Raw genomic sequence first — 27673 nt, 5'->3', positions numbered from 1 at the left:
GGGGAGGGGGGAGAGAGAGATCAAGCAGTTTAGCTGCATTGAGTATTGATAGAATTAAGGACAAAAATTAAAAATTGAGCACCCAGTTTCCTTATATGACTGGAATAGTTTTCTTATGGTGGGAGTTTTTAATCGCTCCCTAACTTAGACATGATGGTATACATTACAACGAGGAAGATTAAACATAGACCTATTGTTATGTTTGAAAAGATTGGATATAGAAGTTTTTTACAATGTAGTATTTTAAAATCTTATTCTTTATTGTTCTCCTTTTTTTTCTCTCTCCTTAATGCCAGCGAAATGGAAATACAGTGACAAGGGAAAGGAGGAAATGCAATATGCTGTTGGCTGGAGTGGTTCTCTGAATGTTGAAGAAGGGTAGGTATTGAATTTTAAGTTCACGTAAATGATTAAATTGTTACCTTTTTACCCTTATTAGTTAAGTACTTTGCTTATACATAGTTTGGAGAAAAGAATTATTGTAATGCCTTTTGGTTATTTATTAGGTCTGGGGAAATGAGGAAGCATTCGATTCAGATTCAGCCAATTTGGAGGACAGTGATTTGATTCAGATTACTGCTTTCAATTGATTCAGCTGAATCAGCTTCGGAAGATTCAACGCTGATTCAGTGATTCAGATCAGCCAGGTAGAGGCAGGCACAGCTGGGTGGCTGCAGGTTCTCCCATGACTCCTCCAGCTGTGTCTGCCTCTCCCTGGACAGGGGGAGCCATGGGAGAAGCCCCCATGGCTGCCCTGCCTGGGCCCGGCCTCTTGGCACTTTAACAAAAAAAAAAAAAAAAAGTGCTGTAGCAGGGGCTGTGGGGACTCTGGGGCATCCTGACAGAGTCCTCCCACACAGATGCCTATCGCCCTGCCCGGCCCCAGCAGTCTGGGAATAAAAGAAACCCCAGAAAACCAAAATAATGCACACTTGCTGACAGTAGCAGCAGCTGTGGAGCCTCTGGGACTACGTGGCAGAGCTGCCCTGCCCTGATAGCTGTCCTGGCTGGCCCCAGCATCCTGGCAATTTAATAAAAAATAAAGCCCCAAACTCATTGACTGCAGCAGTGGTGATCTGGGGCCTCCTGAGGGCTTGTGGCAGAGCCCTCTGTGCAGCACCCCAATTGTCATCATCCCCCCCCTCCCCCCGACTGCCTGGCACCCATGCAGCAGCAGCTACCCTGTGGCACAGGTGCAGTGTTGCTTGGCAGGGCACTATGCTGACTGATGCATCTGATGAATACTGTAAAATACGCTACTGGCTTTTTATTGTTTTTTCCTGTGACTTAACACAAGCTCTTCCATAGGAGCAACTCCATTTACACTGGTAAAATCTCTTTTGGTATGTTAGTATGGTATGTAGGTTTCATGGGTACTTAAAGACTATGGAACTTGTTTCCAATATCTCCTTAACTGGTAATATCTGCTGTTCACTACGCTTTACTTTATGTACATGACTTCACTCAATTCTTTAATGTATCTCTAAGATGGAATTTATTTACAACTGTTCATAGATTTCTAGGGTTGGAAGGGGCCTTGTAGATCATAGAGTCTGACGCCGTGTTCTAGGCAGCAGAGAGCGCTGGGGTTAAGTAATCCCAGCTAGCTGTTTGACTAATCTCTTCTTGAACACCTCCAAGATAGGGGAAAGCACCACTTCCCTTGGAAGCCCATTCCATATTTTGGCAACCCTCACCATAAAGAATTTCTTCCTGATGTCCAGTCTAAATCTGCTGTCCTTCAGTTTGTGGCCATTATTTCTAGTAACTCTGAGGGGCTCCCTGGTAAACAGAGTATCCCCTATTCCCCACTGACCCCCCTGATGAGTTTGTAGACAGCTGCTAGATCTCTTGCGGAGGCGGAAGAGATTCAGGTCCCTCAGTCTGTCTTCTGCAGGCCCTCAACCATATGAGTAGCCCTTCCCTGAACCCTCTCAAGGTTATCCACATCCCTCTTGAAGTGCAGCACCAAAATTGGATGCAGTACTCCAGATGTGGTCTCATCAATGCGGCATAGAGCAGAAGAATCACTTCCCTAGACGTGCTCATTATGCACCTACTAATGTAAGAAAGAGTGCAGTTAGCCTTGCTTATTACCTCATTGCATTGGCAACTCATGTTCATTTTTGTGTTGCCTATGATTCCATGGTCCCTTTCCACTGCCGTGGTACTCAGAGTGGTACTTCTCAGTCTGTAGGTGTATTGGAGATACTTTCTCCCCAGGTGCATTATCTTGCACTTAGCCTTGTTAAATTGCATCCTATTCTGATTTGCCCACTTCCCCTGCTGTCAAATTCATATTTAGAAGATTAGAAAAATCTTCAGCTTTTTTAACAGCTTGGATGCTTTCTTGTTCTTGGGGGAATAGAGCTTACCTGTAATGTCTGCAGTAGTAGTTTCAGTTTGACGTTTAAAGTGTAACTGCATTGGAAATGTCACCTCCCTGATATACTGCCTGTATAAGAGAACATTTGCTCTGTTAATAAGTGTTTCCATAGAAATCTTATAGTATTTTATATCCTTATTTTGGAAAATGAGTTACCAGAGTGTATATTTGTTCTGGCTCATAGTTCAAAGAAATATTTTTAATTATTTATTTCCTGTGAAACGTATAGTGACAGCAAACCAGCTACCAGACTCCCAGACCCCAAGCCCTGTACAGCAGATTGGGGTCAGGTCACACCCCCTCCCCTCACTGCCACAGCTGGATGAGGCCAGGTCATACCCTTCTCCCTTGGCTGGATGGAGCCAGGTTGGGGCTGGCTCAGGCTCCTCCTCCCCATCCCTACAGAGCCAGATTAAGCCCTCTTCCCCCATTGGGCTGGGCCGCACCCCTTTTCCACTGTGGGGCTGGGTTGGAGCTTGATCATGCCTCCTCCCTCTGTGGGGTTGGGTCAGGTCTACACCATGCCCCTTTTCCACCTGAACCATGTCCTCTCCTTCCCCTTCAGGGCCAGGTTGGACCTGGACTGTCCCTTGGTCGTGCACAGCTGAATGGGGCTGTGCTGCAACTGCTTTGTTCTGTATAGGGGCCACCAGCTAGATCTGGCCTGCGGGTAGCCTGGGCGCCTCCCATCCAGCCTGGTGGCCAAAAAGGTTGAGCACCACTGTTCTAAGTGGTAAAATGCAATGAAAATTGAGTGTGCTAGATCATAGGTGTACTTCATTTCGACAGGTATAATTTAATTAGATTATTCTTCATATGCTAGTAAAGGTACTTTAGTAGTTTTGCAAACATTGTACAAACTTAGTAATATGAGACCTCATGAGAACACTGTACTTCTAACTTTATTGCTTTTTATGGAAGTAGTGAGGCCTAGGAATAATCAAGTGAAATAGGCAAGGTTCTTCATTAAGTTGCTTTCATGTAACCTAAGGGTAGCAACATGTGGGCTGGATGTAGCTCATGGAGCCATTGGATCCAGCTTGCGGAGCTGGGCATCTTTGGGGATAGCTTTGGTTGCACTGTATGCACATGAGTGGGGTAGAGCCGGGGTGCTCACACATTGAAGAGGTGTGCTAGGGATGCAGCTGGGAACCAGGGAGTGGTGGAAGCAAGGAGAAGCCATGGCCATGGCAGCCAGGTTGCAACACCAGCCTGTCTCAGACCTGAGCTTGGTTGTTCTGGCCCACTGCTCCAAAAGGTTGCTGATATGGACCATATCAACATTGTTACTAAGTGTAGAATCTAATTTATACTTACTTATTTCTCTTGGAAATTTTCTAGCATCTTGTTAATTACAGGTTTGTAATTCCTTATGCAACTTTTTGTTATTCCTTTAAAATAGGAAGAATGACATTTGAAAGCAGAAACTAGCCATTTTATCGTGCATTGATTTCTACCCCCCCCAGTAAATTGTCAAAGCCAAATTACTCTTTAATACTGTTTTATATTTCCTCTGTTCTGCTTGTTTTGAAAAATCTGTTCTTACTTGGAACGCTTGACAAACAGTCCTCCTAAACATCTCAGACATAAAATTGTGTAATTTATGGGTCCTGAACTCAAATTAATTTCTGATCCTTTTATTTCCTTTGAAAACGACATACAACAATTTTACGCTATTTCACCAGCTGTAACAATTGAGAACCTAAATCTTGTTTTTAAATATGTACATTCTTAACCTTTTTCTAGTAGTCAGTTTGGAATCTAAAAATAGTATATCTGTTCCTTTTATTCTGAGTCAACAGCTGCAGATTTCTTACATTATTCAGGCAGTTCCTGCTGTCCTTTAAACCAGGGTTTTCAACCTTTTTTAGGGAGTGTACCTCTTTTGGTGGTGGCAGCTGGGTGCGGAGCAGGGGGGGCAGCAGTAGTCGCATGGTGGTGGCCGGTTGTATGTGCGACTCCTATGGGCTGCTGACAGGCCTTGGACCCTTGCGCTTGGCCAATCACATGCCTCCCGTCAGCAGCCTGCAGAGCCACATGTGTGACATGCAGCAGTGGCACAGGGTGGTGGATGGTCTCTGGCCAGCCAGGCAGCACCTGTGTGGCCCACAGAGGAGAGCCACTGCCCCCTCTTCCCTACCCCCACGGCCCTGCTTCTGAGAGGCAGTGGAGTGGGGTAGTGGGCATCTCTGCCTGCTTGTGCATACCCCCTACCATCTTTCCAAGTGTCCCTGGGTATATGCATATCCCCAGTTGACAATCCCTTCTTTAAACAATGGATTCTGTACTTTGTTCATTCATTGTAATCTTAATAGCTAAATAATTTGTGAATGTTTGTCTTTTTATAGTGATATACTGAAAGCATTTGCAGTATTAGTTTATATCTTTTTTTTTTTTTGCCTTGCAATCCTATTCTTTTTTTACTGCAGTTTTCTCAGACAGTATGACTCATGTTAATGTTTTTGTGGCATGTGCTGTTTTTGCATCTTTTGCTTTCTGCTTTATTATACTTTTTTCCAGGGACTACATTACTTGATATGTACACCAGTAATTTCTTAAAGTGTAACACATACTGCTATAAAAATACCTGTATTTTTAATAATAGAAATGAGTGGTTTTTCTTCAACCACTTTGGGTAGCAAATCCACATGACATAAATAGATGCTGCAACTGTCTTTTCTTAATACACAGTGTGTCACTTTAAATTGTGTGTAATTTTTCAGAATGGTTTTGTTAGTGTTTTGCACAGTTTATTTATCTCTGTTACTTATTCATCTTTAATAAAGTAAATGTTTCTTAAACATTAGAACTATTTAGTAAAATATTAAGATGGATTAAATTTTTGTGTAACAGTGATCTATGGTAGAGTGTCATCTAAACTTGAGCATGAAATATACTTAATATTTTTGTTTTCTTTTTAGAGAATGTGTAAGTAGTGCCTTGTGCATTCCATTGGCAAGTCAAAAGAGGTAAGAATAGACAGACTTTCATGAGTGCCATCTTCTGCTTTCAGATAGTTTAATTCTTTTTAAAATCAGTGGAATGTGTTTGTATGTCTCTGAAGCTAGGACTTGATCTTTCTCTTATATTTTTTTATCTTTGAATGGGACAGGAGCTCCACGGGTCGTCCTGACTGGACCTGCATTGTGGTAGGCTTCACTTCTGGCTACGTTCGTTTCTACACTGAGGTGAGTCTTTGTTTCTCAGCATTGAGCAGCTGTAAAGTACTGATGTATTGCTGTTCCTTGTGAAATTTTCTTTCAGTTCTTGTCCATTTGCACATTCTTGGTGTAGGTGTGCATGTCTCAAGTGCCAAAGTGTTTTGCAGTGTAGAACTGGCCATCTAGAGTGCATGTGTCCCACCTCTCCTCATGTTCTATGCCAAAATTGTGAAGCTCAGTGAATGTTTTCAGCTGCTTTGTTCCTCTTAACTACATTGTGTGAGTGTCTACAGTGTGTTCAAACTCTGCTCAGCTTACAGCTCTTCTAAAAGCCTTCTGCTATTGAGTTTTTTTGTTTGGTCTTCCATTCTTCTTTCCTGAAGAATTGCTCTATCTCTACTTTTTGTTTGCCTGCTTCCTTTTTTCACTTTGGTTTCTGATTCTTTGGTTAAATCTCAGGTGTCCTTTAGGTGGTGCTGTCTGCTGCTTCAACTATATGAGGCTGTATTTTACCCCCCATATTGAACTGATCATCTTGTAATTTTATTTTCCTTTTCATTATACTTTTTTCACTTGAATGTTGTCATGGTTCTCTGAGATTTCAGTGCTCTCCATCCTGCAGTGGAGCAAATGCTTGCTATGGATGGATGTAACAACTGCCTCTTTTTGTGGTGTCCCATGTTTCCAGGAAGTGTTCTTTCTAACCTGGGAGACTTACAAATGGAAGTGCAAGGCCAGGCTCTGTGTCTGATTCCTTGGGAAAGATCAAGGGATCAGTTTCTGTTCTGGGAGCACAAAATACAAAGAATGTCCAGAACCTCAGAGCAAGTCCCCTGTTTCTTTCCTGGTGTCTGACCCAGTTGTTGTAACTATCTTTCCCTGACTTCCCATTGTGGCCATTATGACCCTTATCTATGGACTGACTCTGGGTACAGGTGATACTGACCAGGCTCCCATTCTTCAGCCTCAACTGTGCAAGTGCTTTCTACATAATCTTTGGGTCTTCTCCTTTGGTTTGGGAGGACTCCAAGGATCTGGCTTCTAGGACAAAGGTGGTATCTGACAACAGTTTGCTCTCTTCTTCCTCACCAAATGTAGCTGGCCCTTATCACTTTCAGTAGATGATTTTAGAGCAAGGGTGCTCAACTTCCAGATGTGGCTCATTGATTTGGCATTCAGCCTGCAGGGATCCCCATGGGTCAGAAAATTTGGCAGCAAGGGAAGTTCCTCATGGCTAGATCCAGCTCTCCCTGGGCGAGTGCTGCACAGTGGGATCAGGGCTCAGCCAAAACTTCCCTCCAGGCTGCCCTAGATACAGAGAATGCTGTCTCCCTTTGTGTGACCCGTGACATATGCATGAGATTATTTCTCTTCATCCCAGGGCTCTGGTATCCCAAGAGAGGTGCAGGATATGATAGAAAGAATCATGCTCATTAGTTCTAAAACTGATGATGATAAAGATTAGAGGACCATCCTTCATTCCCTTGAAGTCTGTACACTTGGCCATAAGAGGAAGCACAGAGCTAAGTCCTATTCAGAGCAAAGACCATCCCAACAGTCTTCTTTTGTTCTTCCTTCTCTCATGTTCTGTCTGCAGGAGTCCCCAAGAAATTGCCAGCATCTCAGTAAGTTTTGGCATTCTTCTCTTGTTGCTCCGTTGACTTGCTATAACTAAACAGGTTTTGTTTTTTATACCTATAAAAGCTTTTCATCAATAATTGATAGGTGCATCCTGCTTTCCAAGGCTGTCCTTCCCTTTGACAGCTGTGGGTCCTTAAACACTAATGGCTGATCAATCACTTCTCAATACAGTTATGGCTAGATTTGCACAAATGAGTTTGCTGCCCATTCCTCTTCCCTATTTGTCTTCAGAGGGACATGTTCATGAGCTGTTGTGACAGGTTTGCCCCCACCCCGTTAGCCTAGTGACAATGGAAGGGGGTTCCTCTGCATCTCAGAAGAATGGGATTTTTTTACAGTCGTTTCTTGGTTCCTGGGAGGAATGGTGGATGTGCAGTCCACCTTCGATATAAGAAAGCTCAACTCTTCTATTTGCAAACTCATATTCAATGTTTTTTTTTATTAGCTGCTGTTGCTCAGTCTCTGATGTGAGGCTGCTTAGCATCTGAGTCATCGCTTAGCTTCTGTTTCAGTAGTGAATTATTACCTTACTAAGCATCTGTCTCAGTAGTGAGTCATCAAATTCCCAGAGAAAATAACTGTTTTGTGGTGGGGTGAGAGTGTTTTCAGTACATGGCTCTTTCATTGGATACAGCTCTTAGAGTCTTCATTTGGGTCATTGCAGTTGTCAGTGGCCTGTCTCAGGAAGACAGAGTTGCAGTGTACTGTTACCTGGATGGCTGGCTGTCTGGTCATCTCTTGGATCACTGTGTACCCAAGTGCAGTCTCAATTGTGTTGTATATTAGTGTGGACCTGAGCATGAAAAGGCAAGGTTCATGTCCTGCCCTACTTTCCCCTTTTGCTCAGTGTCCAGTGCCCTTGCATGGAGCATGGGAGGGGCAGGTACAAGCATGCTATATAGTTTTTGCTAAGGGAAAAAGGTGATGCCCAAGCTCAAGGGCTTGAGGTGCCTGTGTACCCACTCAGCATTCCAGTTACTGGTAAGTTCTCATTTCTGTGGGCCTCATTCAGTGACAGATTAATAAATGTTTGCATTCTGTATTCTTTCTCTAGAATGGAGTGTTACTTCTTGCACAGCTTTTAAATGAAGATCCTGTCCTGCAGCTTAAGTGCAGAACATATGAAATTCCCAGGCATCCTGGAGTCACAGAACAGGTACTGAAGCAAATTATTTCAGGAGAGAAATGATACTGTTCCAGGACATGCCCAGAGTTCTTTTCTCCATAAATCTTGTGTTTTAGCATTTTTGACCACTGAAAATCTTATAGTAGGAGTCCAGGGACTCGTTGTGCTACAGTGGTCAGCAACCTTTTAATCCAGCAGGTTGGATTTACCCCCTTTGATTCTGAGGCAGGCAAGCGCTAGAATCCAGCCACCGCCACAGCTTTTCCTATGGGCAGCACAAAGGAAGCACCAACTGCTGCTGCTTTTCCCTGTGGTGGCAGGGGGAAGCAACTGCTGTTGAAGCTGGCCGTTCCACTCTCCTCTCTCCCCCACCATCTTTCGTTTGTGGGCTGGATTAAATGGCTTTGTGGACTGGGTTTGGCCCATGGCTTGTAGATTACTGACTCCTGTTCTAGAAAGAGAGTCCTTAAACCAACTAATTATAAAGATGCAGATAGGAGCACACCATGGTTTCTCACATTGTCTGGAGTATTTTTAGTCCTGTAAGGTAGAGTAACTGAATTACTGTAGCATTCTTGTAAATGAATGCTTCACTTGGTGCCCTTTTATGTATGCAAAATAGAGTAATAGGCTTGTGGATGTTCAGTAGTTAGCAGGTCCCAAGAGCTCTGTACAGTTATCCACTAGATGATACAACCTTCTTTTATCTCTTAGTAACATCACAATGGTTGCAGCTAAAAGTAAAGTAACCTGTAGGAAAGGAGTTAAGGCTATTTTGAGCATTGCTAATAGGCATCTGCATTTCACTATGCTATTTCCTGTTGAGCAGGTCTTGTAGAACTCGTGCAGTTTTGAAGAAAGCCCAGCATTCTGCACTCACTGCTGAGTTGAAATTCTTCATGCAGAAAAAATAATGAGATGTTAGAAATCTCTGTGTGATATCTGGGCAAGATTGTTATCTAATGATTTAGCATGACATTATATGCCTGGTTTTGGAATATGGAGACTAATTTAGATGACCAAATTAACACTTACGTTCCCAAGAGCCATTTTAAACCCCTGATATAGATGAAGGATTAAATTTTATAAACCTTTATATGCTACAGTAACTTGTGCGTGTTTTTAAACAAAATATGTTTAAAAAATATAAATATGACTAGGCATATAAAATTCAATGAAAGGATAGAACACTAAGGGCAATTACAGAATAGTCTTTATATCTAAATAACTTGAATGCTGAGATGTCAGAGAAATTAAGACTTCTTTCCTTATCTGTTCTTGATATTCCATTGTCTGAAACCCATTAGAAATTAACTGTTTAAGTGTAACACTTGTTGTCTTGCATTGTTTATAAAGCTTGTCTTCAGAGGAAAAAGCTAAGCTGTTAAGGTGATGCTGAAAAGTGATTGTCTTCCTTACCTCATTTTTAAATAAAGAATGAAGAACTGAGCATCTTGTATCCAGCTGCAATTGTAACTATTGATGGTTTCAGCCTCTTCCAGTCCCTTCGTGCTTGTCGTAATCAGGTGGCAAGAGGTACGTTTTAAGAGAAGCTGCCTATTACTGTGATCTAAAATGGTTTTCAAACTTGCAGTCTAATATGGTGGCTTCTTTGTGACATACAGAATAAAGACAAGTTGAGACTACACGTGATTTGTCAGTTTTATACAAGCTTGTATTTACATGCAGGATAATACTTGTCAAGGAATGCTTCTTACCTGAAGAGTAGGATTTCCATTGATGAGAGATCCCATCTCTTTAATTTCAGTTCTGTAGGACTTTTTCTTTTAGAGTTGCTATACTACAAGAAAAGTTGTAGATGCTAATTTTGGTTATAATGAGGAATATCCTCATTAGGATATCCTCAATAGCCTTCCTATATCTTTCATGACAAGACCAACAAAATCTAGCTTCTATTTTAGTGTATTCAGTAAAAGTATTTTGGCATCTTTTAGGTTCTACTCCCTTGTAAATTTATACTTATGAATAACAATAAGGCCTGAGGTGAGCATGTTGCTAGAAACTCAGATATACTAATGCGTATTCTGTAGGGCTGTGCAAAGCTTCAGTTGCTGATTTGATTCAGCAGAGATTTGGTCTGATTTGGTGGCCAAATCTCTGAATCGAATCAGAACCCTCCAAATGGTTTTGGAGAGATTCGGAAAGATTCAACAATTTGGACATAGACACAGCTTTAAATGTTTTTTCTACATACCTCAAGGTACCAGGTGGCTTGTGAATGCTGTGATGGTGGGGCAGATGGAGTGTCTCACAGGAGCGCAAGGGGTCCCCAGTGTGCTTGGCAACAGACCTGGAAGTGGACCAGAAGTGCTTTGGGTCCACTTCCAGGTTCACTGCCAAGTGTGCGGCCCCGCTGCCTCACCCTGCGCTCCTATGGGACACTCCATCTGCCCCAGCATTGCAGCGTTCACAAGCCATACCTGGTACCTGGAGGTATATAGAAAAAATATTTAAAGCTGTGTCTATGTCTAAGTTGATGATTGTCCGAATCAGCATTGAATCTTTGGATTCAGCCGAATCGAATCAGGACAGTGATCGATCCAAATCAATAAATCGAACTGCTGTCCCTGATTCAGTTTGAAACAAATGTGGCCTGTTTCACATACCCCTAATATCCTGTGATTTGGGCACTCTGAATCTACTCACTTGCATTTGACACAGGCCAGCCTTCACAAACATAGCACAAATACGGACTGGTATGAAACATTTATTTTTTATTTTGATTTAATAATAGGGAAAGCAAATTACTGAAAGGATTATTTTGGAACTAAAAAATACGACTGCAATAGATATTGTGATTATAACTTTTCTGGGCAATAATGTTCAAATTCTTGTTTTGTTCAGGATATATGTCTAAGTATTATACAAAAATGTCTTAAAGAGTTGCAGGTTACTTTATGGACTGAGGTCTAATGATCACCAAAAACTTAAATTTTCTCCACATGTATTACTTGCAGCAATGTTGACCCATGTTATTGATAGTAAAAAAACAGATGCTCAACCCCAGACCCGTGGAGCCATGATATCTGGCCCATGGGCTCCCCTCAGGTCTAGAAATTTGGTGGCAGGGAGTGGGGGGCAATTAAGACTTTCACTGTTCCCCTGCCACCAAATTTCTAAGCTTCCCAAGGCTGGATCAGCCCTAGCCAGGTCAGCCCCACATGGAGGTAATTGGGCCCCCAGCAAGGTGTTGCCACACCGCAGATTGAGCCCATTGATCAGATCTGGCCCATTGGACTAACCTGGCACTGCTCATGTGGCCTGCAGATTTTACAAAATAAATAAATAAATAAATAAAATAAAAAGAACACCACTGGTATAAAACATTATTGCATTAGCTGACATGTTTTTGCCTATAGTAGTTTTTGAACTAACTGCTATTTTTATTTGTCTCGAAAAAAATTGGCAGCGGCAGCATCAGGCAATGAGAACGTTCAGCCCCCACCATTAGCCTATAAGAAGTGGGGCTTGCAGGATGTGGACGCTATTATTGACCACGCAAGTGTTGGTAAGTGGTACTGTTTAACTTCAGGCCTTCAACAGATGAAATAATTTTACCATTTTTATTGTGTTTGAATAAGGGGGTTTCCACAGATGCCAGAGTATTGGTATATGATGATGCTTGAATGGAGAAATGTAGGAGTTATCTGGAGAAGATCAAGGACTTGTGAATGAGGAAAGAAACATTTCCTCTTCTGTAGTCTCTTTTATCACTGTGTACCAGAAGGAAAGAGGATGTAGCATCTTTTTGTGAATCCTTTCCATCTTTGCCCCCCAGCCTTTTCTTCCTCTTATTTTGAGTGAGGCCAGGTCAGATGTAGTCTTCTCCTATATTAGTGGCAAATTATAGGATTGTCTGGCAGAAAGAATAAAGACTAGTAGAAGGCTTGTCTGCAGTAAGTAGTTTGAGGTTCAGATAGTTGTTTTGTTTTTTTTGTTTTTTCCTAGAGAGAACGGTACTGGCCTCTAGTTAGTCTGAGACTCTGGATCTCTGTGAATGGGGGAAGCTTGCTTGTTCTGAAGTCCTCTCAGATGAGTGTATCTTTTGAGGAGGGATATATCTGGCTGACTCCACCTGCCTCAAAAGAAAATAGTTGTGAGGAGGAGCAGCTGGATAGCCAGTGAAATAGATTTCTCAGCTGCTGAATTTTGGGGGTGTAGGTGTGTGGCAGTACTTTTAGTACCCACCCTATGCTGGTTCTGTGAGGGGCCAGTGATGTGGTTCTCATTATCCAATCCAGCTGTGTAGAGCTTCCTTCACTAGGATTTCCCTTCTGTCACTGACTGTAGAGAGGGAATGGGATCTCAGTCACTACTTAGTCTCTAGTTTCCTTGTTAAAATGCACGATTATCACTTTGTTAATTTTTACAACTTTATAAAATGGAGTAGAACCCAGATATAGTTTGTAGGCTTAGATTCTGTAGCTCTTGCGAAGATGAGGGTTTGCGGATTGGTTGGTGGGTATATCCAGTCATTACAAACAGCTGTAGGGGCCTGTGAGATGTGTTAGCTCAGGGGTGTCCAACCTTTTTGAATGTGAGGCCGGATCGTGAACTTTTTATCACCCAGTGGGCCGGCAGGAGCGGGCACTCGTGTGGCCTGTCCAGTCCAGCCGCAGCTTGGGGGCGCAGGGGTCAAGGAGTGCTGCCTGACCTTGCCGTGTCCTCCCTGCCACCTGGGCAACCTCAAGGATGAGGGGGGAGGGGAGGAGCCGCACTGTGTCTGCAGCAGCCATTAGGAAGCTGCTGAGGGAGGGACAAGGGGTGGGAACGAAAGTAAACAGCATTTGCTTTTGTTTCCTGTTGCAGCACTGCGGGCCACAGAAAATGGCTTGGTGGGCCGTATGTTGGACAAGCCTGTGCTACCCAGTGGCTGCAGTTTTTATTTCAAAGGGAACTGCTTCTTTGCTCAGCTGTGTTTTACTGCTGAAATGTTTTAGCCGAGTAAAGAAGTGGTACCTTACGTAGTGAAAAGAAAAAAGGCAGCAAGGAGCTGACTACTTCACTTGGAAACTCCACTGTGAATTTAAGCAGGTTGTAAGCCACTTGGATATGAATGATCTGGGTTCTGCTGTGTTAAAGAAACAGATGTGAATTAAGTCTCCTCAAGGTTTTTGTAGAATTATGACTGACCAAGAATATAGAGTTTTACAACCCGAAATGCCAAGTAGATCTTTTTCTTTTTTTCTTAATAGGTATCATGACTTTGTCTCCCTTTGATCAGATGAAGACTGCATCCAGTATAGGTGGATATAATGCAGCTATAAAGAATAGTCCACCAGCTATGTCTCAGTACGTCACTGTCGGGTCCAATCCTTTCACTGGTTTCTTTTTTGCCTTGGAGGTATGTATATAATGTATTATGAAATTAGCATGATAAAACAATTTGGCTCTGTCTTAATAGCTTTCCCTTACCATATTGGAGAAAAAACTATTTTAGGATAATTCTGCTTTTATCCAAATTTGTGCTGAGTTTTATTTTTCTTCAGCCTTCAGAACTTAGAGGTACTTTGAAGAAAAACTCCTGATGGAATTGGCAGGATCTGTTTGCGAAATATGCCACAGGTTCCTGTCATCCAGGATTTTTAATGCTAAATCAAATGCATTGAATAATAGAAACATTTTTAAAAGCTTATTTTTCTTGCACTTGAGAACTTGCTGTCAGTTTATTATTCTTTTAGACTTAATAAAAGCTTGCGGCATGCATAGTTATGTTGTATAGATCTGATGACCACTTCTGTTCTCTGTTTCTTTTTACTTTAATCGTAACCACTGTAGAAGAAAATTAAAATTCTTTTGCTTGTGACCCTTTCACCATGGATTTATGAACTGTGTGTGTTGATGGAAAAAGGGTGGCTGTATATTTGTTTGTTGACATTCAAAGCTTCCAAGATGGAATGAACTCATTAATGGGGCAAACAAAATGATTAGAAGATGTAGACAGTTCTGATTTTGTTCTCCCTCCTACCCCCAAACATATTCTATGAAAAATCTGTATGCGCAGATGTCTGTAAGGAGCCAGTTCTACATCAGACCAGATAAAAATGCTCATGCTTCATGGAGAGAGTTAACCTCTCTGGTCAGGTAGCATATTAGGTTATCAGATGTTTGCGGAGGGCTTCTTGAAAAGTACAGTAGGACTTGGAGATGTCAGCATATTGTTTTGGAGACCGTGAGTTAATAGGCTGCAGAGCCTTTTTTCTCCCTAGAGCCAGGCCCATATGGCTTCTGTAGGTGAGATCATCTGTAGTTCATTCAGATAGAAAAGCTATTGAAGACTTGTACTGAAAATTAATGTGGATGATGGCAAATTTTGACAGCATAGTTACAGAGCTTTGCCCAGCAGTATATACCTGAGTTTTATACAATTCTAAGCGTTTAAAATTTCAGCATTTGAGTTTTATATGGTGCTGTGATTGGATAGATCTTTGTTTAAAAAATGCTGGCATTAACATACTAAACAAGTTTTCTTTTCTTCCTTCAGGGTAGCACACAGCCACTATTATCTCATGTTGCACTAGCAGTTGCTAGTAAACTGACTTCAGCACTATTCAGTGCTGCCAGGTAAGAAAATGTAAAATCATTTTAAGTAGGACTTTGCTTTAGTAGCTAACTTTCAGGATTTTAATTTTATTAATTTGGGGATCTTTTTTTCTGTTGCAAGTGGCTGGCTTGGCTGGAAGAGCAAGCATGAAGAAGAACCTGTTCAAAAACAGAAACCAAAAGTTGAACCTGCTACCCCATTAGCAGTGAGGCAAGTTTAGTTTCTGTATAGTCCTCAGTCGCTTTGAAGCTTTTCCTTGATTCTTTGAATTATTTGTATATCTGTTTAGCTAGTAAGTTGGAGCCATTTTTTCTCGTTACCTACTGTAGCAAGGCTACTTACTAATTGTGTGGTTTTATTTATATTTATAATCAAAATTTAAATTCACTTAGTTTACAAATGAAATGAGTTTAATAGTCTCTGGTTGCCAATGTGTGTCCAACTTTGCCCCCCTGAAATGAACAAAAAATACCTCTTGCCCAGTTTAGCAGGAAGGAAATCCTTATTTAAGAGGTTAAGCATAAAAGGCCTAAATTTAACATTTGAAGTAGTATAGTAGAGCTTATGAGCAAGCTCATAAATTACTTGCAGCACATGACACTGCATACATATCTCAAAGTCCTCACGAAAATGCTTTTTGTGTTTTTGTTTTACTGTTTGAGAAATGAGCACAAAGAGATTGCGTCTTGCCCAGTGGTTCAGAGAGAATCAATAGGAAGTTAGGAAATTTGAGTGTAGTTTTCCTGATTCCTTGCCCCTCTGCTTTAAACTTCGGGCTGTACTGCCAGTCGAAGTATGCATGGGTCTGATTAGCAGTGGAGAGGATCCATGAGATCATCTCTTGTTGCAAGATGGTTTCATGCCAATGCACAACAAGGGAAGTTAAGTGCATGCTTAGCCTCCTCTGAATTTTAACTTACGAACTGAATTCAGTCTTTTGTGTTGCCAGTGTTCAGTTGTCAGTTTAGTGAGACTTTAAAAAAGACAACAGCATGACATTTTAGATTAGCAAAATGCTGCATCTGCATTTTTGTCTATTAAAATAACACTTTATAGTGTCTGAAACATTTTTACTATTTCTGTATATGGAACTGTTCCTAAATTGTATTTTTGTAAATAATAGTGTTTTTTGTGATTTTCAGGTTTGGACTTCCAGATTCCCGACGCCATGGTGAAAGCATATGTCTTTCTCCATGTAACACGTTGGCCGCAGTAACGGATGACTTTGGAAGAGTTATTTTACTGGATGTTACAAGAGGACTTGCAGTTCGTATGTGGAAAGGTAAACCTATGGTGTAAAAAGCAAGCTATTTGTTAGAAATGTTTTGGTTTTATGTTTAATTGACTTAGAACTATGACTACCATTTGTGTTTTACTTACAATCTGTGAAATTTAGTATACTTTCAGGATGGCAGGGGTGAAGAATTAGTGTGATTATTAGTGATGGTTTAATTAGTAACCTCAGATACTAATGTATACATCATTTTTGCCTGAATTTCCCTTCCCAGGTCCTGCTGCTGTAAGAGCTGTTCACTTTGTTACAAAGGGTTTGAGTTGCTTTGTTCAATATGCTCCCTGTATTGTATAGCTCTAGATCTTTTTTCCCTCTTTCTTTTTAATCTGGGGCAAGGAGCAGCAACAGTCTGTTCCCCTACCCTTCACACCATAGAAATGCTGGGAAAGGCAGAAACTTTCAGTTTGTTGGGCCAGTTAGCTTTCTTTGTGGGTGTTCTGCCTGTTCTCAGGATAGATCATTTAATCTCATTTCCTTGGGACCGAGTTCTTTTTAGGAAAGTTTCGGAAATTTCCCTTTTGAGGGTTACAGATCCAATTGTAGCTGGTACTATAATATGGCCAGGATTTGTAGAAGAAATTTTTTTTCCAGCTCCCCCATCACATGGACCTATGTTTTGGCATAAGGTATGAGAGATTATTTAGTATATTGTCTTCTCTTTACTCTCCATAGAGCAAACCCAGGAGTCTTGGAGGCTTTTAACATAGTAGTTCAGAGGCACTAGGCTGTATTCCATGTGTATGATTTCTCTTTTTCCCCACTCAGTTGTCTTGGCCGAGAATTGCTGGTTTTCCCACATGACATGCATAGGAAGGAAGGGTTGAGTCCTTTCTCCAGGCATTCTTTGTAGATGGGAGGAAGAGAAGTCTCAAAGGGGACAATAAAAGGCCAATTTAAGGAATTATAATAATCAGATTTGCAAGTAAAAATTCTTATTTTGTTGATGCACTGGGTACAGATACAGCTGCTGTTTTGAAGGGAACTTCATTGGGACTGGAATGGTGGGGAGTGAAGCAGTCTTCATTTTCACCATCCTTCCAGCTTGCATAGCTAACTTGGGAACTATTATAATATAATGTCTGTAGTATCTTTTGTTTCTCCTAGGTATTTCCTTCCCCCATAATTATGGGTTTATCTGGTAAATATATTTATGACTTTAAAGAGAGATGCTTTCCCATTTTTATCTTGTCTCTGGTATTTTTATAGGATATTTAATATGCTTCCACATTCACTAGATTCCTTTCTCAGTCAAACAAGCCTGTTTTAAGTAGACAGCAGTTTTGCCTGCCAAGTTTTCCATATTTATAATTAATCGTTTAAATAACTTTACAACAAAGGGTGATATGATCCACGCATTCTCTCACCCACAACATCTTTCAAGTTGTGAACTGCTAATAAGTAATTAATGACTGAATGTTTTGTGTGTTCTTACTGGGACCAGCATGGACTTCAGAGATGCCAGCAAATGCAAGCATATATTTAGAACTATAATTTCTCCTAAGAGATTATGAATGGCTTAGAAATCTCATCTGAATTCTGCTTCAGTTTGTTAAAACTAATTTTGTAGATCAATCATGATGTCTCTTTTTAAGTGGGTTGTCTAGCCTGCTGGCTTCTCCTCAGCCAGTCTTCTTGGGTAACGCATTCTTTTAGCAGCAAAGAAACAAAAGGCAAAACCGTTCTGCCCTCTCTAGTCACCTGGACTCTGAAGTAGTTGTGTTCACAATTTGCTGCCTCCTCTCCTGCTTTTCTCCCTTGGGAGCTTTTTAAAGCTCCTAGCAGGACACTACTTGCCTATTCAAATGTTTTACAGCTGGGCTGTCTCAACACGGTTGACTGTTCCCTCTTAAAGGAACAGACTGCCCTTTTACAATCTCTGAGAAGAGTTTCTGTATATGTGTTTATTAATATATTAGAAATCATAGGAAATTAGGGTTGGAAGGGACCTCAAGAGGTCATCTAATCCAACTGTCTGATCAAAGCAGGACCACCCCAACTAGATCATTTCCAGCCAGAACTTTGTTGAGCTGGACCTCCAAGGATGGAACTTCCACAACCTCTGGGTAACCCATTCTAGTGCCTCACCACCTTCCTCACAAAAGAGTTTTTTTCCTTGTATCTAACCTAAGCTTCCCATGCTGTAACTTGAGACAATTGATCCTTGTTCTGTCATCTGCCACCACTAAGAACAGTCTAGCTCCATCCTCTTTGGAACCCCGCTTTGGGTAGTTTAAAGGCTGCTATCAGATCCCCCACCCCCCAGTTTTCTCTTCTCCAGGCTAAATAAGACCAGTTCCCTCAGCCTCTCCTCAGAAGTCCTGTTCCCCAACCCCCTCACTATTTCTGTTGTCCTCTGCTGGACTCTCTCCAACTTTGTCCACATCCTTTCTGTAATGGAGGGCCCCCCAAATCTGGGCACAGTATTGCAGATGGGGCCTCACCAGTGCTGAATAGAGAGGAAGAATCATTTCCCTCAGTCTGCTGCCAACGCTCCTACCAGTGCAGCCCAGTATGCTGTTAGCCTTCTTGGCAGCAAGGGTACACTGATGACTTGTATTCTGCTTATTGTCCACTGTAACCCCCAGGTCCTTTTCTGCAGAGCTGCTGCTTAGATAATTGGTCCCTAGTCTGTACTGGCACATTGGATTGTTCCATCCTAAGTGCAGGACTTCTCATTTGTCCTTATTGAACCTCATGAGATTTCTTTTGGTCCAGTTCTCCAATAGATCAAAGTCTTTCTTAATCCTAGCCCTACCTTCCAGCATATCTACTACTCCCTGCAGCTTGGTGTGATCCGTGTACTTGCTGAAGGTGCACTCCATCTCCTCTTCCGAATCATTAATGAAGATGTTGAACAAAACTGGTCTCAGGACTGACCCCTGTGGCACTCTACTTCATACTGGCTGCCAGCTAGACCTCGAACCATTGATCACTACCTGTTGAGCCTGATGATCCAGCCAGCTTTCTATCTACTTTACAATCTGTTCATCCAACCCATACTTCTGTAACTTGCTTGCAAGAATGCTGTGTGAGATTATATCAAAAGCCTTGCTAAAGTCAAGGTATATCATGTCCACTGTTTTCCCCGCCTCCACAGAGCCAGTCATATTGTCACAGAAGGCAATCAGGTTTGTCAGGCATGACTTGCCCTTGGTGAAGCCAAGCTGACTGTTCCTGATCACTTTCTTCTTCTCCAAGTGCTTAGAAATGCAGTCCTTGAGGACCTGCTCCATGAGTTTTCCAGGGCCTGAGGTGAGGCTGACTGGCCTGTAGTTCCCTGCATCCTCCTTTTTCCCTTGCTTAAAAATAGGCACTATATTTGCCCTTTTCCAATCGTCTGGGACCTCCCCTTATCGCCACAAGTTTTCAGAGATAATGGCTAGGAGCTCTGCAATCGGCTAACTCCCTCAACACCCTCAGATGCATTGCGTCTGGCCCCACGGACTTGTATACATCCAGCTTTTATAAATAATCCCTAACCTGTTCTTTCACCACTTGGGGCTGCTCTCTTGAAACTTTGCTGCCTGGTAAACAAGGCATTGAGTACTTGAGCCTTTTCTTCATCTGTCACTAGGTTGCCTCTCCCATTCAGTAAGGGACGTCATCTGTACTTGCTGAAACCTGTGCACCATTGTCGTCATAATAGACACCCCATTTTCTCTGTACAGAAAGAGTATGTGGAGAGCAGATACTTAATCCATATGTTATGAGAGTGAATGTGAGGAAGTGTCTAGATTGTTTAGTTACATTTACTGCTAAAAAACTTTTGTTGTCAGAGTAACCATTTTTGGGAGTGTTTATTTGGGTGGATTGGGAGGCTTCCACCAGCCACACACATCTTTCAGGAGCTGCATGGGATCTAGACATTTACAAGGAAATTCCTGACTTTTTACTTTTGCATAGGTCTCCATACTCCTGCCTAGGTATACTCATTGACGGGTCTTAGTCAACTCTTATGCATATACCATGATCTAGAAGGATCAACAGTTGCCTATTACTATGATCCTTTATTTAAGGAAGTCCGTAGGAGTTTTTCCACAGATTTCGTTGGGCACTGAATTAGTTTCAGGCCTGGGGGAGGCTGCTTCAGGCCTGATTGTCCTATCCTCAGTAGCTTCCCTGGAATCATTTTATCCTGTTACCTTGGAAAAAGCTCTGCAGGTGTTTCATAAGGAACACTGTTGTGGGCCATGTTTTGTGTTTCAAATCCTTTATTTACAAGAGGCTTCAGAACAGTGACCTGATGTGGATACTTGCCAGCAGTCCTGTTTTGGAAAAAAAAATTAAATAGCCTGCTAATGTAGTAATGTGAGCAAGTTGGCTTTGATGTATCTTTGTAACTTAATCCGTTAAGAATGAATGACTTCTGTCTTTTTTTTTCTTTCTGTTTTACAAAGGATACCGTGATGCACAGATTGGCTGGATACAGACAGTAGAGGACCTTCACGAACGTGAGACTGAAAAGATGGATTTTTCTCCCTTTGGGAATGCTCAAGGTCCAAGTAGAGTGGCACAGTTTCTTGTAATCTATGCTCCAAGGAGAGGTATCCTGGAAGTGTGGAGTACTCAGCAAGGACCCCGAGTTGGTGCCTTTAATGTTGGGAAACACTGTCGGTAAGAGAGGCTCGTTATTTTGACACATTAGCCAATGCTAGATTGACATCTCAGGCAGTCTCATGCCAGTGTCTACAATGACAAGTGTTGGTAGACTTTTTTTTTAGTTGCTTTTAACACATCTGATACTAATCTGAAGTGTAGCTAGCTCTTATTTTATAAATAAACATTGCCACTTTCGTCTTTGCCCCTCTGGTATGCATCATCATGTAATTAGGTGTTTTGATGGTTTTCATTAGTTATGCTGCTGTTGGCTGTGTGAAAGTCTCTCCTTTCATCCTGCATTTAAACAAGGTATGTTGGCAATCTCACTCTTCAGTGTAAAAGCATTATTTATGTCTCTTTCAGATTGCTGTACCCTGGGTATAAAATAATGGGTTTAAACAATGTGACCAGTCAGGGTTGGCAGCCTCAGACTTACCAGATCTGTCTTGTCGACCCAGTATCTGGAAGTATGAAAACTATTCATGTACCTTTCCATTTAGCACTCAGGTAAGGCTGACTGAATTCTATGTAATCAGTCTATTATAATAAATTCTATACTATAATTAATTTTGACTAACTTATGCAAAGAAGACTTAGGACTAGAAGGCCAGATGCTGCTGTCCTTTATTTTAGTAGATAGTACATTAATCCCTGAGTAGTCTCAGTATAAAGTAAGGTGCTACTCATTGTGAGTAGAGTAAAATAAAATGTATAAATATTTTTTGTATGACTTTGTTATAAGAGCTTAAAGTAGCTACTTTATATATTCACACCAGAGATGGAAGAAAATGATTTATTTCAAGAGAGTATAATGTTAAAGTAAGAAAAATATAATTACTGGAACTTTTAAATTGTGTTTTTATTATACATTTAAAAATGAAACTTTTTTTCCAGTGATAAAAAGAGTGAGCGAGCAAAGGATATGCATCTAGTGAAGAAATTAAGTGCTTTACTCAAAGCTAAAACCACAAATCTGGGTAGGTTTTCCTAAACGTTTGCATTTTTTAGCGCCTCATCTATTGACTTGGACAATATCCACTCTTTATTGAATATGTCATATGTGCATTGTGGACAGCTAACACCTTGTGCCATTTTAGTGTCGGTTAGTTTTAAGTGAATTGAGGTTGCATTTTAAAAGGTGAGATTAATCTGATTAGAATAGTGTTGAGTACTCTAAATAGGGTAAGAACCTTGAGTGCACCTGTTGCATTCTCTTTTTCTAACCTGTAAAATCTAGACAAGTACATTTTAGTCTGGTGGGAATGTCCAACTCACTTCTGATTTCCACTGATGACTTACCATGGGATACAAGATATCTTTTTTTCTTGGTTTCTGAGATACTTGTTTAATACTAGCTAACCAGTACCAATCCCACCCCAAAATTTTAAGAAGTGTACTACATCTTGGGGAGACACAGGTGGCAGACTTTTGAAGCTACCTGGAGAAAATTCTTATAACTATGGTGCTCCCAGCAAAGTGCAGTTTAGGTTAACATCTAACCTAAATTGATTTTCCCTATCCTGCAAAATAATAATAAAAGAGAGTTTTCAGTGTCCTGCATGTCCTTGTCTGGATTTTTTGGGTCTGTTCAGCACTTAATTCTGAAGTTAAACTTTAGTTGTTTGTAAAGTTAGACAAACACTCAGTTGCTGAGTTTTCCAAATGTATGATGTCAGCTCCTCCAAGCATATCACACCAAACAATTAAAAGTATGCATCTTAACTGCATGAATTGCTTTTTAGAATCCAGTCTAAAATGTGAGTTAAACATTTGATCATCTTTCTTTGTAGAGTTGATTGAAGCTGAAGCAAAGGAATTAATTCTTGATATCAAATACCCAGCTACAAAAAAACAGGTGAGTATTCTGAGAACGGGACTTTCATACTGGGAAAGAATTTCATATATAAAGCTTTTATAAACCTTTCACAGTGTTCTTAATTTTTTCCTAGATCACTGATAAGCAAAGCTTAAGGACTTGCTTTGTATGCTTGCTTCATTTTTCTTTTTTTCTGTAACGTACCACATAGAATTAATGAAGTAGATTTGTGACTTCAAAATCCCTTCCACGGCAAAATTGAGATAAGTTTATACACCCATCAATAAAAGAGCTGTCCTCATTGCAGGTTCAAATTTTTCCAAATATGTATAAAAACAAGTAGCTACAGATTCCTTACATGCTTTTAGAACTAAAGTGAAATAGAATGGAAAAATTTCATTGTTAAATTTCTGTTAATAGGCTTTGGAAAAAATACTGGCAAGTGAACGTGTGCCATTCTCATCTCTTGCAAACATCACTCGGACATTGATGGACACCTTAAAAAATCAAGGTAGGTACAAGTTTATTTTGTAATTATGGAGAAAGATATCAGTTGTATCTGTGTTAAGGTGTTGAAGCTGGGCTACTGCTATGGTGGAGCTATCTGTGGGATACTACTCCCTCAAACTTCAACTGGTTGGTTTTTCTGCTGAGTAATTCTGGCATTGATTCCAACTTCCCCAGTAGTTTTTCAATTTAAATTGCTTCACTTGCCGTACATCTCAAAATACACACTGAAATAATTCTCACTTGAAATCCGTGACTGATTAAGTTGATGCTTTATGTATGTAAAGACAGAAATATAACCTAGCTTCATACAAATGCAAATAAAAAATTGATATATCTGTGTACAAACATTTATATCCAGTGTGTTCCTACAATGTTTTGCCAGTAATTGTATATACAGTTAGTCTTTTCAGCAGCCCATTATTTTGTATGTATGAGTACTTTTGTATGTTTAAATAAACTATACTCAGTTTCTGCTTCTGTGCAGTAATAGTGTTGCATAAGATGGGACCCTTGGCATTATCGTTCATAGCAGATTACCAAATGAAGTTTGTGGATATCAGAATGCTTGTGCATAGAAAGCACTGTCCTTTGCCCTATGTAAGTGAAGGAAGCCCCATATGATGCAGCATTCTGTGTCACTTGAGCTCCTCATGATGAAATCCTTGCCCACTCATGTCAATAGGAGTTTTCCCTGTTTTTATTCTTTAACAGAAGTACACTTCACCCATGGAGTTTACTGACTAATTTTGGCCTGTTCTTAGGGGAGAAGAATCTGGTTTAAATAGCTGTAGGAAGTGCTAAAATATAGTCTGTTACAAGAAGCTATTTTCACAGAGAACAGTAGAATGGCAATGCTTACATAATTGGAAAAGCGTGTTTTATTTTTGTTATATATTGATTGATTTCTCTTTGTGAGCTGAAGTGTGTGTGTGTTTTTTTCTGCACACCCTCCTTTTCCATATATGACTTGGTCATGCTGGTCATAAAATAGAACAGATTTGGTTGGAGTGCCCACCTTCTAATTTTTCAAGAATAGCAACATATCTGCCGGTGACGCTATGGGTAAATAGATTTAGTGAAATGGATGTTAGCTTATATGAATGCTGTTGTTGTGGGAAGAAGATCAGTGGATTATCTGTAGCAAGCTGCAAAGGGCTTCTTTGTTTCCAGGATTTTTAATAGCAGAGTGTTAAAGAGGTGGCTGAGCTTCATAGAGGGAAAATTGTATGCTGGAAAGCTCCTTGAGCTCACAGATGTTCGCAGATTATTCAGAGATGATGTTTTGTATAGGAAAATCTTATTTACAATCTTTCTCTTAATGCCATGTGCATTTATTAATGTCACTAAAGAGGCAGGTGCATTATATGTTTACAGTGGCATTATCTACCCTCACTTGGATGTGAAACTGGAATGACCACAAGATGTACAGTCTTAAAGTGGTGCGAGTCACTGTGCAAAAGAACCCTAGTAACTTTGTACCACTGTAAGTCACACTAGTGTCTGTCTTGTATCCTAAGCTCTACTTAATTGCAGCTAAGAGAACCATTTTTAAAGCTATTATCTGTTCCCTTGCTGCCTACTGGCCCAGCACAGTAATGGCAACCAACAGTTTGCTACTCTAGGATAAGGCTGTTACATGTTCCCACTGTCCTGGGGGTACAAAATTTGCTTTAAATAGTGAATACAGGTACTCCTCATTTAACGTCATCCCGGTTACCATGTTGCTATGTTTCTGATCTAGTAGAGAACATACTTGTTTAAAGTCATGCAGTGTTCGATCATAACATTTTTTGGCCACCTGCTATTAGATAACTACTGTGATATAATTGGATTTGCTTAACGTTGTTTCGCTTAAAGTTGCATTTTTCGAGAACATAACTACAATGTTAAGCAAGAAGTAGCTGCATCTCTTTCTGTTCCTAAAGAGTTAGCTTGCCTTCCTTTATATGGAGTTAAAAATTAAACATGCCAAATTTTTTGTTGTTGTTGCCTAATTCCATTTTTTGAACTCAGTATCTCGATAAAAAATGGGTGGAAGGAAAAGCAACTGAGTAGGGGGCCACAAACAGGTTACCATGTTTTAAGATGGGGTGTTAACTTGCACTGTCAGCTATTTCACAGTAACTGTCCATGAGCTCACTCACTTTGTGGTTAATGTGAGGTAGCCTGCCCTTCTTTGAGTTAGTAATGTAAGAGAAGTATGCGTGTAGACAGTTACTAAGGGCACGCTGTGAGTTTGCACCCTAGTTTACATGGCAGTATCTTGTTTGTGGTTCTCTACATTTTGAGTGGTAGTGATGCAATCTAGAAAAGCTCCTAATTGCAAAGTGTTGGCTACTATTTTAGACATTTTTGTGTCAGTGTGTGTGTGTGTGTGTGTGTGTGTTAAAATTCATATTACAAGGTCCTTAATTATTAGGTTCTTGTTTCTTTGACAGTCCGGATTACCCAGTTAACTGAAATAGTCTTCCTTAGGCAAAATGGAAAAATCGAATCTTTCAGCTTGCATTAGACTTTTTTTCTTTTGCGCTAAATAGAGGATACTCTTGACTTCATTTGATAGAGCAACCTGGAGTGCTTTCTTTCATTCTGAACCCTGTGGTAATGACAATTGGTGACCCCACAACACAGTCAAAATTTGCTTTCCTAAACTTCGTAGACGTCAAATGCAACAGAAGGTCTTCTGATTTGTCAGAGTTCTTTATTTTCATATCTGAACTTGATAGCTCGTATATTCAACTTTCTAGTGAGGGACTTGACATGTTTATACACTGGTAACATGACTGAGAGACTACAGCTGTTACAACATTGTATCTTGTTTGGTATTAAAAAACAATCATAGCATTTGTATCATAGTGGGTTTTTAAAATGTTTTTTATATGCACTGGTTTTAAACCTCTGTAGTAACCTTGTTTGGTGTTGCGATATAAAACTTATGAAAAATGAACCTGATACTTTTTGTGCCTTGGGGCAAGAGCATTGGTATGAATTAAATATCATCTTAATGGAAACAGCAGAGCATCAAGAACATCACTCCATGGAGCATAAGTCACTTCATTCCTACAAAGGATTTTAATGAAGCTGCAAAGATTTTACAATTTCGGTGCATTTGTGTGTGTGTGTGTGGGGGGGGGGTTGCTCTCTTTCTCCCCACCCCCCCATCACCAGTGCCCCTCCATTGATATTGAAATATACATATAAAAAAATTCACTCAGATTCATGTGCTTTTCCCCAGAACTTGAGTCTGTGGATGAAGGTTTGCTGCAGTTTTGCTCAAACAAGTTAAAACTCCTTCATCTTTATGAGTCGGTCAGCAAACTGAATTCTCTGAGCTTGCAGTCAGAGACTACGATTTCTGATAATGTGAGTGATTTCAAATGTTTTTATTTCAAGTACAGTATGTTGAAATTAGCATTTAGACTCTTCTGAAACTTTTTTCCCCTGATGTTTGCTGATGCAATTTGTGGATTGTAATCTTTGTTAATGTTAATTTGTATTGTCTTTCTGCTTTTTAAGGACTTGGCTAAATTACTCAGGCTAGATGAAAAAGAGTTTGTTAGGTTCCAGACATTATTGGAAAACTACAAACAAGAGAACACCCAACCAACTGTTCGATTTGCTGAGGATAAAGATAGCGTATTGTCTGTAAAAATGTTCTTGGAGTATTTGGAATATGAAAAAGACATGATTAACGTGAAGAAGCTGGAAGAAGGAGAGTATGTGGCTTTAGGTAAGAACTGTTGAACATTTGATGTTTTCCAGGGTAGTTTTTGAGTTATTGCAGCCCTAAAAATAGACTAGCTTTTCTTTTAGCTTAATTTTTGAATTTCCTAAGTCCATGTACCAGATACCAACTAACCAGGTTGGATTTTGAAATAAAGGAAATAATAATGAAGAAGGGCTTTTACTTAGCTGTACTTTGAAATGATAGACCAAGTAGGGCTGAGTACAAGAACCAATATTTTGTTCCTGTCCCCTGAAAACGTCTCCTTACCAGATTGCCTCTTTGGCATGAGTCTTCTAATTGTTTAGAAAAAGGTTTATGAACTGGTTAATTCTATGTAAATATTCCCTCCCCCACCCGGGAAGGATGAAGTGTTACATAATCCGTTGCTAACCTAAAGCCTTCTGTCTCAGGCTGTGCAAAACTTGATCTACCACATAAACCTTTCGTTGATATCGTTTCTGTTGATTGTTTTAGGTAGCTTGTTTTTCTGGAAATGCTTGCACGGAGAGAGTTCTACAAAGGAAATGTGCCATACACTGGAATCAGCAGGATTTAGTCCTCAGGTTTTGCTGGTAAGAATAAGGTTCTCTGTGTTTCCTCAAGAATTTCAGTGCCAGAGAAGTTTCATTTGTTGATCACTCTATATAACAGTATTGCCTTGGCTTGTAAGTGTAATATGTCTCATTAAGCAGCATGACTTTGGGAATGCTCTCTCAGATAAAAAACAGAGCCAGCTAGGGTATTTGTCATAGTCTTGCTTTGTGCTGTATGGCTGTACCCTTAATGCCCTTGCCTTCAAGCCTTAAGACATTCCCTTTTAAGTCAGCGGCACCTTTTTGAGAGCATTT

At 40.5% G+C, this 27673-nt stretch overlaps 1 protein-coding gene across 4 annotated transcripts in view; it reads left to right on the top strand.

Annotated features, from left to right (window-relative positions):
• Positions 1-27673, top strand: part of RAB3GAP2 (RAB3 GTPase activating non-catalytic protein subunit 2) — a 74740-nt gene that overhangs the window by 21180 nt on the left and 25887 nt on the right. For 3 of the 4 annotated variants that reach the window (XM_019549495.1, XM_019549494.1, XM_019549497.1), the window contains 18 exons: positions 297-378; positions 5308-5355; positions 5499-5574; positions 8243-8344; positions 9751-9850; positions 11745-11843; positions 13531-13679; positions 14820-14899; positions 15000-15089; positions 16022-16161; positions 20571-20787; positions 21136-21279; positions 21667-21749; positions 22563-22627; positions 23009-23099; positions 26334-26461; positions 26615-26828; positions 27300-27397. In XM_019549495.1, coding sequence (XP_019405040.1) covers positions 297-378; positions 5308-5355; positions 5499-5574; positions 8243-8344; positions 9751-9850; positions 11745-11843; positions 13531-13679; positions 14820-14899; positions 15000-15089; positions 16022-16161; positions 20571-20787; positions 21136-21279; positions 21667-21749; positions 22563-22627; positions 23009-23099; positions 26334-26461; positions 26615-26828; positions 27300-27397 — 2006 coding nt within the window. The remainder of the gene's footprint in view (positions 1-296; positions 379-5307; positions 5356-5498; positions 5575-8242; positions 8345-9750; positions 9851-11744; positions 11844-13530; positions 13680-14819; positions 14900-14999; positions 15090-16021; positions 16162-20570; positions 20788-21135; positions 21280-21666; positions 21750-22562; positions 22628-23008; positions 23100-26333; positions 26462-26614; positions 26829-27299; positions 27398-27673) is intronic. The other variant, XM_019549496.1, reaches the window with a different exon arrangement.

This window comes from Crocodylus porosus, unplaced genomic scaffold (genome assembly GCF_001723895.1).
Source record: "Crocodylus porosus isolate Cpor-Errol unplaced genomic scaffold, CroPor_comp1, whole genome shotgun sequence".
NCBI classification, from domain to species: Eukaryota; Metazoa; Chordata; order Crocodylia; family Crocodylidae; genus Crocodylus; species Crocodylus porosus.
The sequence above is the reverse complement of the archived record's forward strand: the minus strand, read 5'-3'. Positions and strand labels throughout refer to the sequence as shown.